Source organism: Salvelinus fontinalis, chromosome 37 (assembly GCF_029448725.1).
Source record: "Salvelinus fontinalis isolate EN_2023a chromosome 37, ASM2944872v1, whole genome shotgun sequence".
In the NCBI taxonomy this organism is placed as follows: domain Eukaryota; kingdom Metazoa; phylum Chordata; class Actinopteri; order Salmoniformes; family Salmonidae; genus Salvelinus; species Salvelinus fontinalis.
In genome coordinates this window covers 13,242,179-13,258,076 of record NC_074701.1, presented here as the reverse complement: position 1 = coordinate 13,258,076, position 15,898 = coordinate 13,242,179, and the positions used below count along the sequence as shown (strand labels likewise).

At 43.9% G+C, this 15,898-nt stretch overlaps 1 protein-coding gene across 2 annotated transcripts in view; it reads left to right on the top strand.

Annotated features, from left to right (window-relative positions):
* LOC129836166 (inositol polyphosphate-5-phosphatase A-like) overlaps positions 1–15,898 on the top strand; it is a 266,559-nt gene that overhangs the window by 97,032 nt on the left and 153,629 nt on the right. For both annotated transcript variants that reach the window (XM_055902012.1, XM_055902011.1), the window contains exons 3-4: positions 11,027–11,127; positions 11,932–12,019. In XM_055902012.1, coding sequence (XP_055757987.1) covers positions 11,027–11,127; positions 11,932–12,019 — 189 coding nt within the window. The remainder of the gene's footprint in view (positions 1–11,026; positions 11,128–11,931; positions 12,020–15,898) is intronic.

The window sequence follows — 15,898 nt, the reverse complement described above, 5'->3', positions numbered from 1 at the left end:
AGAGAGGAACCCACGTTGCCAGCCCATTTATAAGGCCTCAGATCTGCCTAGCAACTCCATTTCAATTCTCACTATTTGCTGACATCCAGGGGAAGGCGTATGCAGTGCATCTCAACCAATAGAAGACATGCAAATTAATAAACCGACTTCAGAACAGCCTGCAGATTTCAGATTTCTCACTTCCTCATAGGAAAATTGCTCCAACTCGAGTTCTGTTTTACTCACAGATATAATTCGAACGGTTTTAGAAACTAGAGAGTGTTTTCTATCCAATAGTAATAATAATATGCATATTGTACGAGCAAGAATTGAGTATGAGGCAGTTTAATTTGGGAATGAAATTATTACAAAGTGCAAACAGCACCCCCTATTGAGAAAAGGTTCATCAAAATTTTATGTAAACGAAAATGTATATAAATCTAAAAGTAACAATTGCCATTGCCAGTATGTAAAAATCGCCTACATAAAGCCAACAAATAACAAAACAATAAAATAAAACCTCTGTCGACCAACAGCCTGTTGAACAAAGTATCGACCAGTCGACTAAATGGGGTCAGCCCTAACTGCTTTTTTCCCCAAACACTAAAATCGGTGTCAATATCGCAAAATTTACTTGCAAAAAACTGTTGTCGTTTTCACCTGGCTATTGTCATCAACCAGAAACCGGAAACAGGGTATGTTGTCATTGGACTTTTCACTTCATTATTCAGAATAACGGCGCCAAAGCAGAAACTTCCCTGTAAAAGAGGCTGGTTGGTCATACAGATTCGGACACATCCTTGCACTTTGAAAAGCGATGATGTTGAGGTGAGTGAAATACAGTGCATTCGGAAAGCAGACCCCTTTTTCCACATCGCGTCCTTATTCTAAAATGGATTCAATAGTTTTTTCCCCTCATCAATCTACACACAACACCCCTTAATTACAAAACAACATGTTTTTAGACATTTTTGCAAATTTATTACAAATAAAAAAACTGATCACATTTACATAAGTATTCAGACCCTATACTGAGTACTTTCTTGAAGCACCTTGGGCAGCGATTACAGCCTTGAGTCTAATTTGGTATAATGCTACAAGCTTGGCACACCTGTATTTGGGGAGTTTCTCCAAGTCTTCTCTGCAGATCCTCTCAAGCTCTGTCAGGTTGAATGGGGAGCGTTGCTGCACAGCTATTTTCAGGTCTCTTCAGATATGTTTAATCGGGTTCAAGTCCGGACTCTGGCTGGACCACTCAAGGACATTCCGAGACTTGTCCCAAAGCCTCTCCTGCATTGTTTTTGCTCTGTGCTTAAGGTAATTGTCCTGTTGGAAGGTAAACCTTTGCCCCAGTCTGAGGTCCTGAGACCTCTGGAGCAGGTTTTCTTCCAGGATCTCTCTGTTCATCTTTCCCTCGATCCTAACTAGTCTCCCAGTCCCTGCAACGGAAAAACATCCCCACAGTACGATGCTGCCACCACCATGCTTCACCGTAGGGATAGTGCCAGGTTTCCTCCAGATGTGACGCTTGGCATTCAGGCCAAAGAGTTCATTCTTGGTTTCACCAGACCAGAGTATCTTGTTTATCATGGTCTGAGTGCCGTAAGGTCCAAGCAGGCTGTCATGTGCCTTTTACTGAGGAGTGGCTTCCATCTGGCCACTACCATAAAGACCTGATTGGTGAAATGCTGCAGAAGTGGTTGTCATTCTGGAAGGTTCTCCCATCTCTACAGAGGAACACTGGAGCTCTGTCAGTGACCTCCCTGGCCTAGGCCCTCCTCGCCCGATTGCTCAGTTTGGCCAGCTCTAGGAAGAGTCTTGGTGGTTCCAAACATCTTCCATTTAAGAACTTGTGGAAGGCTACCCGAAACATTTGACCCAAGTTAAACAATTTAAAGGCAATGCTACCAAATACTAATTCAGTGTATGTAAACCTCTGACCCACTGGGAATGTGATGAAAGAAATTAAAGCTGAAATAAATAATTCTCTCAACTATTATTCTGACATTTCACATTCTTAAAATAAAGGGGTGATCCTAACTGACCTAAGACAGGGATTTTTTACTAGGATTAAATGTCAGGAATGTGAAAAACTGAGTTTAAATGTATTTGGCTAAGGTGTATGTCAACTTCCGACTTCAACTGTATGAGATGAGTAATGTAGGATATGTAAACATTTCCTTAAAGTGACTAGTGATACCTCTATGTAAACATTATTAAAGTGACTAGTGATACCTCTATGTAAACATTGTTAAAGTGACTAGTGATACCTTTATTAAGTCTGTTTATTTAAGTAGCCAGTGATTTGAGTCTGTATGTTGGCAGCAGCCTCTTAGTGATGGCTGTTCAACAGTCTGATGGCCTTGAGATAGAAGATGTTTTTCACTTTCTCGGTCCCAGCCTTGATGCACCTGTACTGACCTCGCCTTCTGATGATAGTGGAGTGAACAGGCAGTGGCTCGGGTGGTTGTTGTCCTTGATGATCTTTTTGGCCTTCCTGTGACATCGGGTGCTTTAGGTGTCCTGGAGGGCAGGTAGTTTGCCCCTGTTGATGCGTTGTGCAGACCACACTACCCTCTCGAGAGCCTTGCGGTTGAGGGCAGTGCAATTGCCGTACCAGGCCGTGATACAGCCTGACATGATGCTCTCGATTGTGCATCTGTAAAAGTTTGTTTGTGTTTTAGATGACAAGCTACATTTCTTCAGCCTCCTGAGGTTGAAGTGGTTCTGTTGCGCCTTCTTCACCACGCTGTCTGTGTTGGTGGACCATTTCAGTTTGTCCGTGATGTGTACGCCGAGGAACTTAACTTTCCACCTTCTCCACTACTGTCTCGTCGATGTGGATGGGGGGGTGCTCCCTCTGCTGTTTCCTGAAGTCCACGATCATCTCCTTTTGTTGATGTTGAGTGAGAGGTTATTTTCCTGATACCACACCTCGAGGGCCCTCACCTCCTCCCTGTTGGCTGTCTCGTCTTTGTTGCTAATCAGCCCTACAACTATAGTGTCGTCTGCAAACTTGAGGATTGAGTTGGAAGTGTGTATGGCCACGCAGTCATGGGTGAACGGAGTACAGGAAAGGGCTGAGAACGTAAACATACCAGCCAGCTGGTCTGCACATGCTTTGAGGACGCGGCTAGGAATGCGGTTTGGGCCGGTAGCCCTGCGAGGGTTAACGCGTTTAAATGTTTTACTCATGTTGGCCATGGAGAAGGAGAGCCGACAGGCTTTGGTAGCGGGCCGTGTCAGTGGCACTGTATTGTCCTCAAAGCAAGCAAAGAAGTGTGTTTAATTTGTCTGGGAGCAAGATTTGATGTCCGCGACAGAGCTGGTTTTCTTTTTGTAATCCGTCATTGACAGTACACCCTGCCACATACATCTCGTGTTTGAGCCGTTGAATTGCGACTCTACTTTGTCTCTCTACTGACGCTTTGCTTGTTTGATTGCCTTGCGGAGGGAGTGGTTGCACTGTTTGTATTCGGTTGTGTTTCTGGTCGCCTTGCCATGATTAAAAGCGGTGGTTCGCACTTTCAGTTTTGCACGAATGCTGCCATCAATCCACGGTTTCTGGTTAGGGAAGGTTTTAATGGTCACAGAGGGTATGACATCTCCGATGCACTTGCTAATAAACTCGCTCACTGAGTCAGCGTATATGTCAATTTTATTGTCTGAGGCTATCCCGGTCCACGTGATCTAAGCAATCAGGGGGAGGGGATATTCACGGCTGTGACTATAATCGAAGAGAACTCTCTTGGAAGATAATTCTTACCAGAGAGATGTTTGTTTCTGTCGGCGCGATGCGTGAAGAAACCGGGTGGCTGTACCGACTCTGACAACATATCCCAAGTGAGCCATGTTTCCGTGAAACAGAGAATGTTACAATCTCTGATGTCTCTTTGGAAGAAAACTCGTGCCCTAATTTCGAACACCTTGTTATCTAGAGATTGGACATTGGCGAGTAATATGCTCGGAAGCGGTGGATGGTGTACTTGCCTTCTGAGTCTGACCAGTAGGCCGCTCCGTCCGCCTCTCCTGCGGCGACCGCGTTGTTTTTAGTCGGCCTCTGGGATAAGATCCCATGTCCAGGGTGGAGGTCCGAACAAAGGATCCACTTCGGGAAAGACGTATTCCTGGTCGTAATGATGGTAAGTTGACACCGCTTTTATATCCAATAGTTCTTCCAGGCTGTATGTAATAACACTAGAGATTATCTGGGCTAACAATGTAAGAAATAATACATACAAAAACCAATAACTGCATAGTTTTCTAAGGACCTGAAGCGAGGTGACCATCTCTGTCGGCGCCATCATACAGGAAGCGGAGGGAGTGAAGGGAGGGGAAGAGTGAGAGCACACCCGAGAGGGGAGCCTACGTTTCCATGGAGTGTGTCTGCCCCAAGTCCCACCATTCACCCTTGTACCACACAGCCTGGGCCTCAAGTGACAGTGGCAAGGGTTTTGGAGTTGTTTTTAAAAGTGGTAGGACCTTGTATCTGTTCCAGAGCTTGTAATGGATTCCAACAAGAAAATGGGCGGGGTTGACCATCTTGATCAACTGAGGCACTATTACAATGTTGGACGTACAAGCATACATTTATGGAAGTATGTGTTTTGGTGGATGCTCATTTCCATCCTAAATGCGTACATTGTGTGGGGGAACCTGCAAAGGCCCCTCCCAGAAATCGCAGGCGCTGGTCCACAAAGGCATTCGAAATGCAGCTTGTGCATTCACTTTGTGATAATGCTACAGTGGCAGGAAGAGGGGAGCCAAGACTGTGGCACCAGGGCGTGTGGACCGATATGGAACTCATTAGAAAGCAGGTGAAGTTTGAAGGGCGCAAGAGAGGGTGTGTGGTGTGCATCCAGAGTGGTTGCAGGTCAAAGAGTGGGAGATGTTGAAGAAACCTCCTTCTGGTGCTCTATGTGTTCTGTGCAACTTTGCAGGGTGGGGTTGTGCTTCCAGAAGTTCCATGACATATTGTTGGGTAAAGACAAACACTAAGGTGAAAGTGTAAAATATGAATTTGTCCTACAGATCTTTTAGTGAAATGGTGTACTTGAAAAAAAATAGTCTTTGAACAGTTGTGTTTTGCATGTTCTCTCTTTGTCTATCTTATACTTGTTGCATTCACTGAATTGTTGTCAAAGTAAGCTACTGTACTATTTCTAGATTTTGTGTCAGGCCTGGTCTGTACTTAATCTTGAAAGATACTGTATATTTTGAAATGGTCTCTGAGTAATTTTTTGCATTTTACATTGTTACAGAAGTAAGAATTGTCAATCAAATAGCCTACTTTGTGTGGGTTTTGACATACTGTCTGAATATTGTCCTCTGATCACATTTTGGAGATAAAAAAATTATATTTGTAAGTATAATATATTATACTTGGTACATTTTAAAGTAGTTTAGTCAATTACTACAATTTTAAAAACTAGAGCTTTTTGTTGAGTGTTCATCGTTTTTTGATAGTGAGTGTCTTTACAGAATGGAAGATAAAATGAGTGTTACTCCCATTGACATGAATGTGGTGTCATATTAAAGAGGCTGTGCTCTTTAAAACTACTTATAAGTCAAAGTGTAATTGTCATTTGTTCTTTGTTTTTGAGCTATGTCTGTGTGAGAGAATTTGATTTATCTGGAAAATTCTCAGTAATCTACAGCATCGTTCTATAATTCTATTGGGGTCGGATGGGTTAGATAACTGTTATTGACCGACGTCGGTTCAATTATTTGAATTCCATTTAGTTAGTATTTTTTTCCCTGCGAGCTCAACACATGATCTCTCTAGAGATTTGGGACATGTCCAACTCATCCTAGAAAAAGCGCAGATAACGTGGTCATTCTCTACAATGACCAGAATCCGTTGTGCCTACAGCTGCCTGTTCTGATTGGCTCCTTCCCGTCCAGGATTGTTATTTAGCAGTGTTAAAAGTATGCCTTATCTACTTTGAAGAACTGATGAAATAATGATTTTGTCAGACAGCAGGCAGTGAATAAAGGATGTTTTATTAATAAGTGATAAGCAACAATTGGCAGTCACTACCGTTATCAGAGTTTTGTTAATGAAATGATAGTCATCATACCAAAAACAAATATGTAATATACACAACCAAAATATTTTATTTAAGTCAGGTAATGTGAACTAACGTAAAAAAAAAAAAAAAAAGTAATTGCTCAGCACGAATGATCCCTCAGTCTATTTGCATTGGAAACCTTACCTGGCTGTCATGGGCCACTGGCCTCACAGGTTAGAGCGTTGGGCCAGTAACCGAAAGGTTGCTGGATCGAATCCCCGAGCTGACAAGCTAAGAATCTGTCGTTCTGCCCCTGAGCAAGGCAGTTAACCCACTGTTGCCCGGGCACCGAAGACGTGGATGTCGATTAAGGCAGCCACCCCGCACCTCTCTGATTCAGAGGGGTTGGGTTAAATGCGGAGGACACATTATAGTTGAAGGCATTCACTTGTACAACTGACTAGGTATCCATCCCCCTTTCCTTTCCAGTCACATGACTTAGAGGAATTAGGTAGTCATTACTAGAGTACATGGCTAATTTATTCTAAGTTGTTATATGATTCGGGAGAATATTCATAATTTTAAAATGTTTTTTTCCCTGATTTATTGCCGAACTGTGTACATACACTTTTTACATGTTTTTTTTTTTTTTATACACGTGAGGAGTGTGTGACATATACAATGCCTTCGGTAAGTATTCAGACCCCTTGACTTTCTTGGTCAGGGAGGTGACCAAGAACCTGATGTTCACTCTGACAGAGCTCTAGAGTTCCTCTGTGGAGATGGGAGAGCCTTCCTGAAGGACAACCATCTCTGCAGCACTCCACCAATCAGGCCTTTATGGTAGTGGGAAGATGGAAGCCACTCCTCGGTAAAAGGCACATGAGAGGTCGCTTGGAGTTCGCCAAAAGGCACCTAAAGACACTCAGACCATGAGAAAGAAGATTGGTCTGATTTAAACCTGGTCTGATTAAACCAAGATTGAACTCTTTGGCCTGAATGCCAAGCGTCATGTCTGGAGGAAACCTGGCACCCGCCCTACGGGGAAACATGGTGATGGCAGCATCATGCTGTGGGGATGTTTTTCAGCGGTAGGGACTGGGAGACTAGTCAGGATCGAGGTAAAGATGAACGGAGCAAAGTACAGAGATCCTTGATGAAAACCTGCTCCAGAGTGTTCAGGACCTCAGACTAGGGCAAAGGTTTACATTTGAACAGGACAATGACCCTAAGCACACAGCAAAGACAACGCAGGAGTGGCTTCGCGACAAGTCTCTGAATGTCCTTGAGTGGCCAAGCCAGAGCCCGGACTTGAACCCGATTGAACATCTCTGGATTGACCTGAAAATAGCTGTGCAGTGACACTCCCCATCCAACCTGACAGAGCTCTAGAGGATCTGCAGAGAAGAATGGGGAAAAACTCCCCAAATACAGGTGTACCAAGCTTGTAGCGTCATATCCAAGAAGACTCGAGGCTGTAATCGCTTCCAAAGGTTCTTCAACAAAGTTCTGAGTAAAGGGTCTTAATACTTAAGTAAATGTGATATTTCAGTTTTTTTTTAAATTAGCAACAATTAAGAAAAATTGTTTTGCTTTGTCATTATGGGGTATTGTGTGTGTAGATTGTCGAGGGGGGGGGGGGGGGGGGGGAGAATTTGATCAATTTTAGAATAGGGCTGTAACGTAACAAAATGTGGAAAAAGGCAAGGGGTCTGAGTACTTTCCGAAGGCACTGTATTTGGCTGTGTGACTCAAAAGTGAATGAAAGGTTGTGTTTGTGCGTGTCTGTGCGTATGCACATGTGTGTGTATGATTATAGATGAATAGATTCAGTGTTGTAAAGTCTGGCGTGAATGAACGGCAACAGATGGACAGAGTTTAGTGTTTAGAAAAGACTTCTCGTCACATCACATGCCCATTTGATCCCCCCCTCCTCACACTGTTCTCTCCAGCCACGCTATTTTCCATCTCCCAATCAAGACCATGAAATAGGAGTCATCCTCCCTAAATTACAGCCCATCAAAGGCCCTCTGTGAGAAAATTCAGAGAAACATGGGCCTTTTTTTCCACCCATGTGCATCATCACTCTTTTTTAAATCTGGCACTGGAATTCACTTCTAAGAACATTCAATGGTGTGCGCGTCAGTGCGTCGTGTCATTGACGGGATGTATTTATAGACGCTAGGATGTATATTATTTGATAGGACGTGTATATTTTTCCAGACGTAGTCTTCAGTGAGTGTATGAGAATGATGAAGAGATGGCGAGAACGATCATTACATAATGCATTTGTGTAGAGCAAGCACATTTTGTCCACTCAGCTGCCATTGCAAAGTGAAACGTACTGTATTTAAACAGCTTTTTACATACAGCAACACCACGCTCCGTCTGAGTGAGTCGGCTTCACCAAGTAGGTATGCTGACTACCGTTGATACAGTAGTTTTCAGGAACAGTAACTGTGACTCATTCCAGCCAGCTGCCCTCCTACATCCACATCCAGGCATCAGGCAGAGATCCCCAGGGATTGAAGGCTCATAACACAAACATGGCATATCTCACCTCACTGCAGTCTGCAACTCAGAACCCAGGCTGCTGTGACGACACACATTAAACGAGTCAGTCTGATAGCAGCCGTGTTAGGTTAGCGGTGGAAGTGGTGCGCTTGATGTGAGCCAGTGGTCACAAAAGCAGTGGGGATCTGATACCATTTTTACACTACTGAGCCAAACTGTTCCAAGCCAAGCTGTACTGGGCTGGCCTGGTTACGCATCCAACATAGTTGCTGAAGAAAATATCACACCCAGCACATTACGGTTTGCTTCAGCCCTATAGTGTGAATCAGGCATGAGTTTAGATGTAGGCTGATATACATGGATTTGTACTGGTGGAAATCAATGATGTGTGTTTTACAGTTAGGTATTGATTTAAATGAAGAATGGAAAATGTCTCCAAACTGAGAACTAGACTTACGAGCTAGGCCTTTTGGTTATTATTTTCCGCATAATTAGCCTACATTGTTTGGCCATCAAATAAAACAAGTTCCTTTATATTTTCCAGGGTAGTGTGTAAGTAAATATTAAAGGATGAGAATATGTCATTGCTATAACTAAGGGAATTTCCTAGGAATCCAAACCGATACAGGGTTGTGGGAGAGAGAGGACGCACCCCTTTGACAAACATGTCGCCGTCTCACAACAGTTCAGAGGCGGAGAGATTTCTGCTGTGCGGTACCTGTGTCATCACAAGTGCGGTGTGGTCTAATGGCATCAACCGTATAGCAACTTCTACGCTACCAAGAGAGTTCCCTGCATCTGATAGAACTCAACTGCTCTTTAGGCGGGCACCACTTTGACCACTGTACAGATGTGTTTATTTGCCTTCGATTGAGAGTCAATCTGTGAACTATATCTCTTAGTCTGAAATGAAAACGAACAGATCGATCAAAAGGTGCCTCTGAGGGTAGATAGAATGGGCCAATTCTTTGGCATTCAGAAAGATGGAGAAAACTTGGGATAGTTGTTATTGTTTGGCCTTGTATCAATAGCATTTCTGATTCTAGTAATAGGATTAAATTAGGCTTCAGGATAATGAGTCTGTAGGCCTATGAGAAACTAGAGCTGGAGTTACACTGCCTGGAAAAACAAACAGAAAATACACACTTGGACAAATACAAACACACACAAGCACAAAATACACACACAAAGTCCAGCATTTTCCCTCTCGCATGTCCACAGGTTCACACACAGTGTAACTTGGCTAGCTAAAGCTCCTTGAGTCGAAGCTTTCCAGTGGATGCTGATAGGTCCACTAATCCGTCTAAGTTTGAGAAGCCTGGTTCTTAGGGGCCCAGTGACAAGCCAAAGGTTGATAGAAAATCCATAGTGTTATTGCCTTACATTACTTTTATTTGATTTTGCCTTTAGTAATAATAATGCAGGAGGGTGGAGTGGAGTAGGAGCAGAGTAGGCCTCCAGGCCTGGACCAGACTTAACACCCCCCCGGGGGGCCACATTTCCTGGGTGACCATGATCTACGGCCTGCCCACCATCCATAGCCCGACCCTTTGAGTGCTTATGAGTGCCATAATTCAGTCAGCTATGGATTTTCCGTTATGGGTTGGCACCTCTAAACACTCTGGGCTCGCTGGCAGTGCACTCAGAAACACCTCTTAGTGTTAGGGGACATGGGAGAGGTCATGTGACTGGAGTGGAAATGACTCTGTAACAACTCTCTCTGCTCTGACCAGGTATTTGTTAGCCTGATCTCAGATCTGTTTGTGCTGTCTTGCCAATAACCATAGATATTGGCAAGACAGCCCAAACAGATCTGGGACCAGGGCAGGTGTTTATCAGTGTAGATCACCAACATCAGTATGTATTATTTTCTGACAGTAGGCCTATGATCAGTCACCTTTATTTTCTGGTGTTTCCTATATTCTGACATAATAATGTTGACATTTCCTGATAGTGAGAGACTCGTTATTGATCTAGTGAGATGTTTCTAACTCCCGGCGTTGTCCGTCATACCCTGCACACAGTGCCCGATACACATCCGTGATGACTCATGGAACAAGCAAGCGACATGCCTTCTGTCTAACACTATACTGTACAGCACCTGGGACAGTTTGGCCTGTTGACTATAATGTATCTTGGCCTCTGATAGTCATTTTTCCCCCCAGTCTTGGGTGTTACCCATCTTCTTTCCACCTCCAAAATCACCAGACCTTATTAGGGTTTCACTGTGGAGTAAATGGGTGCTTGTTGCGTTGTTGTGTTTTATGAGGGAGTTTTAAATCCGTTAATTCAGCTATTTGTGGGAATCTGAAATCTGACTCTGCAGGCTGTATAGAGGACAGGGCTCTCTTGAAGAACGCCGTATCACTTCTTTTATCGATTCTAAGTTTAGAATGATATGTCATTTGGGTGAGAAGTTCCTTGTGCCGTGAATGATTGTGACCTGGATGAAATGACATCGAGCAAGTCGTCGTGTCTAGACAGTCGTTTAATGCTCTGCCTTGTTCTCTTCTCCTCTGCAGACTGTCCAATCACACAAGCCCCACTTCATCGCAGTGCACTGTCAAGAGGTGGGCGGGAAGAACTACGATGCGTCCATGTCGCACGTAGATTGTTTTGTCAAGTAAGTTACCTCACACTTGACGGACCCCTTTCAAATTTCCCTTCACTGAAGAATTGCAGCCAACTCTAGTGTTCATAGCAGCCCTAGTGGTGATTATGGGTTATTTTTCTGTCAAGATGACAACCACTGCCTTGGTCCACAGGAAAATAAGGACCAAAACTATGTGAAAGTGAGTGAACATCTCCACCTTCTGGTGACCGCTTATTTGGTTTCATGTTTGGTGTTGATTTTCAAAGAATTAAAAGAATGTACTAGACGACCATCGTTATTGAATAAACTGTTTTGCAGGGCTTATTTGTGTAGCTAGTCTTTCTTGTTTAGTCATAGGATGTACAAACTGAATGTTTTAGGTCAATGGGGGTTTATAAGATATTTGTTAACAAGATTATATCAAGTGCTCTCTTATGTAACCTCTTTCAAACTATTTAGGGTGTCCTGGTGTGAACTTTATCAGGAGGGGGATATTGATAAGCAGAATAGACTGTCTGTGAGGCCTAAACAGATTTAACAGTATCCTAATACAGTCACAATCTCCTGTTCCTAATCCTGTCTCCCTTAAAGGGCAATTAAGGAAGTTAATTGCAGTATGCAGGGAGTTGAAGGTAATTTGGCTAGCCATTGCTAACTAGTGTTAGCGCAATGACTGAAAGTGTACCGGAACAGCTAGCATGGAAGAACTACATTTCCACCATGTTCATATTTATCCTACATATCATCATGTTGTTGATTTAAAGGAAGATAAATAAATCAACCCATGTATCTGAAGACTGATGGGGCCATATTGTGATGTGTCCTCTCTTCTAGAGAGCTGCTGTCCAGTGATGCCATGAAGGAGTACAGCAGAGCCCGTGTCTACCTCGACGAGAACTACAAATCCCAGGAACATTTCACAGTAAGTGCGGGTGGTCCATTTGCCCCTGTTAAGTGGTTCTCTTCTTGTAGATCTCAGGAGATTTGTTTACCGCACACAGTCTTAACTCACCACAGATGTGTTGCATTCACCCGGGTGTTGCACAGCAGCCATTTTCATCAGAAAGCTCTAGACCATTGTTGACCAACTGGGGTGAATATGGCCCGCAGGTAGTTTTATTTGCAACCCCCCCCCACCCCCACCATAAGACTAACAGCACCAGGAAATCAGCTCCAGGTTATTTTAATTTGGTCATCTGTTCCTAAGTATTCCCACGCATAATAGAGTTACACATGACCATATACAAATGTAAGGAAGGTTTGAAATTATGTTTTTGTCTTCTTGTGGTCAATTTGCAGTCTACAAATTATTTGTAATTGTGTTTCGGCCAACCAACCAGCCGCTCGAGAAAATATTGGCCTGCGGCTCAATCTAGTTGATGATCCCTGCTCTAGACACATCAGTTGTGACATTAGATAAGACGGCTGAGGGAAGTTTTAAGTTGAAGCTGGGGGCCCTCAGATGCTAGAAGGAAGAGAATTAAGAAAATCAATCAAGTATTAATTTTCCACAGCTGTGTGGACCCCAGCATTTTATTACAATGTGCAATAATGGTAGTCCACCACAAGGTGGTGCTAGATGGTCTGGAATGTTTTGTGGATTTAGAAACCACCTGCAACTAAGTGTTATCAGCTAAAGGTTGGTTGTGGCTTTTGTTATTTTACATGATTTGTAAATTTAATTTTTTTATTTTATTTTACAGGATATGTTGGTCTTTGTTGCCCTCATTAGTCTGCTTATGTAATAGCCTGTACATGTTGTAGTTGGCAATTTATATTACAAAGAGTCTGATGGATCATGCATATTAGTTACTGCAGTCATTATTTTGCACATTATGTCATAATTATCGCAAAGATGTGCACCGCTTGGTCCAAATTGTTGCTCAGTTCATTTTGCGGCCTTTTCCCTAAAAATCATGCACAACTACACGTCAGTTGCATTGCATGACCTCTTGGTGGAGCCAGATACTCAGTGTTGATTATAATCTCAATATTAGTCTTCAACATCCAGACACCAGCCCCCCATCTGAGCACGCACATACACTGTTTTTATTCCCTCGCATGATTACCACAAAAGCAATTTGTTTTTACAATGCTATCCATTTAATGTTGATAGCATGTTGCTCCCAACAGTACATTTGGAATTAAACAAGAATGTTGGTTCAAGTTAATTCCCTGACTCTTGACCACATAAAGAGGGGGGGATAAATGTGGTTTAAGGACCCCCCCCCTCCCACTAGCAATCAGTGTAGCTGTGACTGCTGAGCCGTGCCTGTCATGGTTCTCCTCTCTATTTTTCTAGAAGGTACTGTATTACTACCGTGGTACACATACTACCACCGTCACCGCCAGTCCAAAATGTTATTTTCATAAACATATTATGAACGTATCTGAAACGTATGCCCCCCACCGCAAAAAAAAATTATGGGCTGACGTTTCGCTTAAACAATGACGATGATATCCTCTTGTTTTGGTGATTTCTCCCAGGTTTATTTTAGACTCTCACATCTTGGATAAGCGTAGATGTGCACCAATGCCTGTTCTAGTTCTAGACTGTTTCTATGTTGGAGAAGTAACTTTCCTCTAAATCAATTTGTGCAAAGCGAACCACAAAATAAACATGTTTATAGATATTCAAATCGAGGCCACAGTAAATATGGATACAGACTGTCCAGTGCGCCTCACACAGGGCTTGCCATTTAGACGACATGACATCATCACTCATATTTGTTTTCTCAACCTTCGATTTCTGCTCGAGGGTAATTGTTTGTTGTCTGCTCTGCCTGTCAATTTCCACATAATGTAAAGTGGCAATCCCCGCGTGGCTCCCGGAGCCTACTAATAACGGCTGCCGAGCGGATGTGCTATAATGTAGTGTAAGTGTATGGTAACGACCTGAGGGAGTGTTTAGTTTACCTGTCCTGTCTCTATGTTGAATACGGTGGCTGGGTGGGGGTCGCCATATGCTTTACTCGCACCACAGCAGGAGCAGCATCACCGTGCCACGGCTGAGTGTGTGCGAGCTGTGTCAGTGAGCTGTGTTTGGGTAATTTGAGCACGCCTCTTAATTTACCAAGGAAGCACTGGTTGATTCTTCTGATTTGTAAAGAGACGAATATGTCAACAGGTTAAAATGGTCAAAGAGGGGTCTGGTTTTGTGTGCACTATGCTTTTCGTTGGTATAGAAGGCTATAGGCCCTACGGGTACACTGTCAAATTTAACATTTTGAGGGTCCCCCCCCCCCCCGTGTGATAACCTGGACTAAGTTTTATGTCCAACATGAGTACACTGGTGGGCTACCAGTGTATCCTAGCAAACGCTGGTCCAAACTGTCAGCCAGACCAGTGTTGGATGTAGGCAGACATTGAGGGAAGCTGGCCAGCCTTCACATATCTCCCAGAGGGAGGGTGTGTGTGCTGTGCAGTGATGGGAGGGGGGTTGAGTGACACATCCTCCTCTGGGGGGCCTGGTGTTTTACGGCGCTGTTAAGGTATACAGCAGGTAAAATGTCAATTAGGAAAGCCCGCCCTGATAACCTTAACTCCCAATCCACTTGTTCCAGGCCATTAATATTTATCACAGGCCCAGCCCTTTGGGCTGCTGGGGCGTCATGTGGAATGATGTTCACTAATGCCTTGCCTTTATTACCTAGGAAAGCGTTCCTCACACGCTGACTGGGGTCTGTGTGTCGGCAAAAACACACCACCCTCACAGTTATTGTCACAGGACTCACTCTGTTCCTATGCTTCATAGCCGAAGTATAACAGTATTTATTACAAACACACACACACACACCTTCAACATCGAGTGGCATACAAATTAACACACATACACACACAATCCCCCACTTACACAGCTCTCAGTTGTTCCAGAGAATTGTAATGGGAAATTAAAGGCGTCCTCCCTTGCTCCACAGGACAGGAGTGCGAGGCCAGAGGATAAATCAGGCTCTGTGCTCTGACAGGAATCTCACTCCGCTTCCGCATCCGTGTCCGTTCTCATCCCTGCAGCTGCGGCCCAGGGTCACATTGGCTTAATCTGTTTAGCTGCTATTTGTGCTGGGTGCTGTCTTTGACGACTCCGCTGGACGTTTTGATTGGATTTCCCTGGTGGTGTGGCGACTAGGGAGTGTTGTCACCCTGAGAGACGCTAGGAGCACTCCCATCCTCCTCCCGCCCCGTCTATCCAGTTAGCTCTGCATGTAGTGTGTACGCACCTACATACCTGCACCTACATACCTGCACCTACGTTCTCTGTACACACACTGACACATAGACTCAAAGGAAGGTATGTATTCCTAAACTTTCAAATTAGGAAGTTCTATCAACTTTTTTTTTTGTCCTATCAAGATTTACTTTGAAACTTCTTTAGTTTTAACATAATATTTCCCAGCTGTTTTCTCATCACACCTAATGGTTGCTCCTCAGTAGCTCTGTTCTATATTTTTTTATTTAACCTTTATTTAACGAGGCAAGTCGGTTAAGAACAAATTCTTATTTACAATGACGGCCTACCCCGGATGACGCTGGGCCAATTGTGCGCCGCCCTACGGGACCTCCCGATCAGGGCTGGTTGTGATACAGCCTGGAATCGAACCACGGATCTGTAGCAACGCCTCTAGCACTGAGATGCAGTGCCTTAAACCGCTGCGCCACTCCTCGGGAGTCCCTACCTCCTGTGGTTCGGATGAGGGAAGTGGTGCTGATGGCTGAACTCATCCACAGTCATCCCCAGGCAGGCAGGTGTCATCGTCATGTTGTCCCCTCAGCCCTGGGCCACTTTAGAGGCATGTCAGGAACT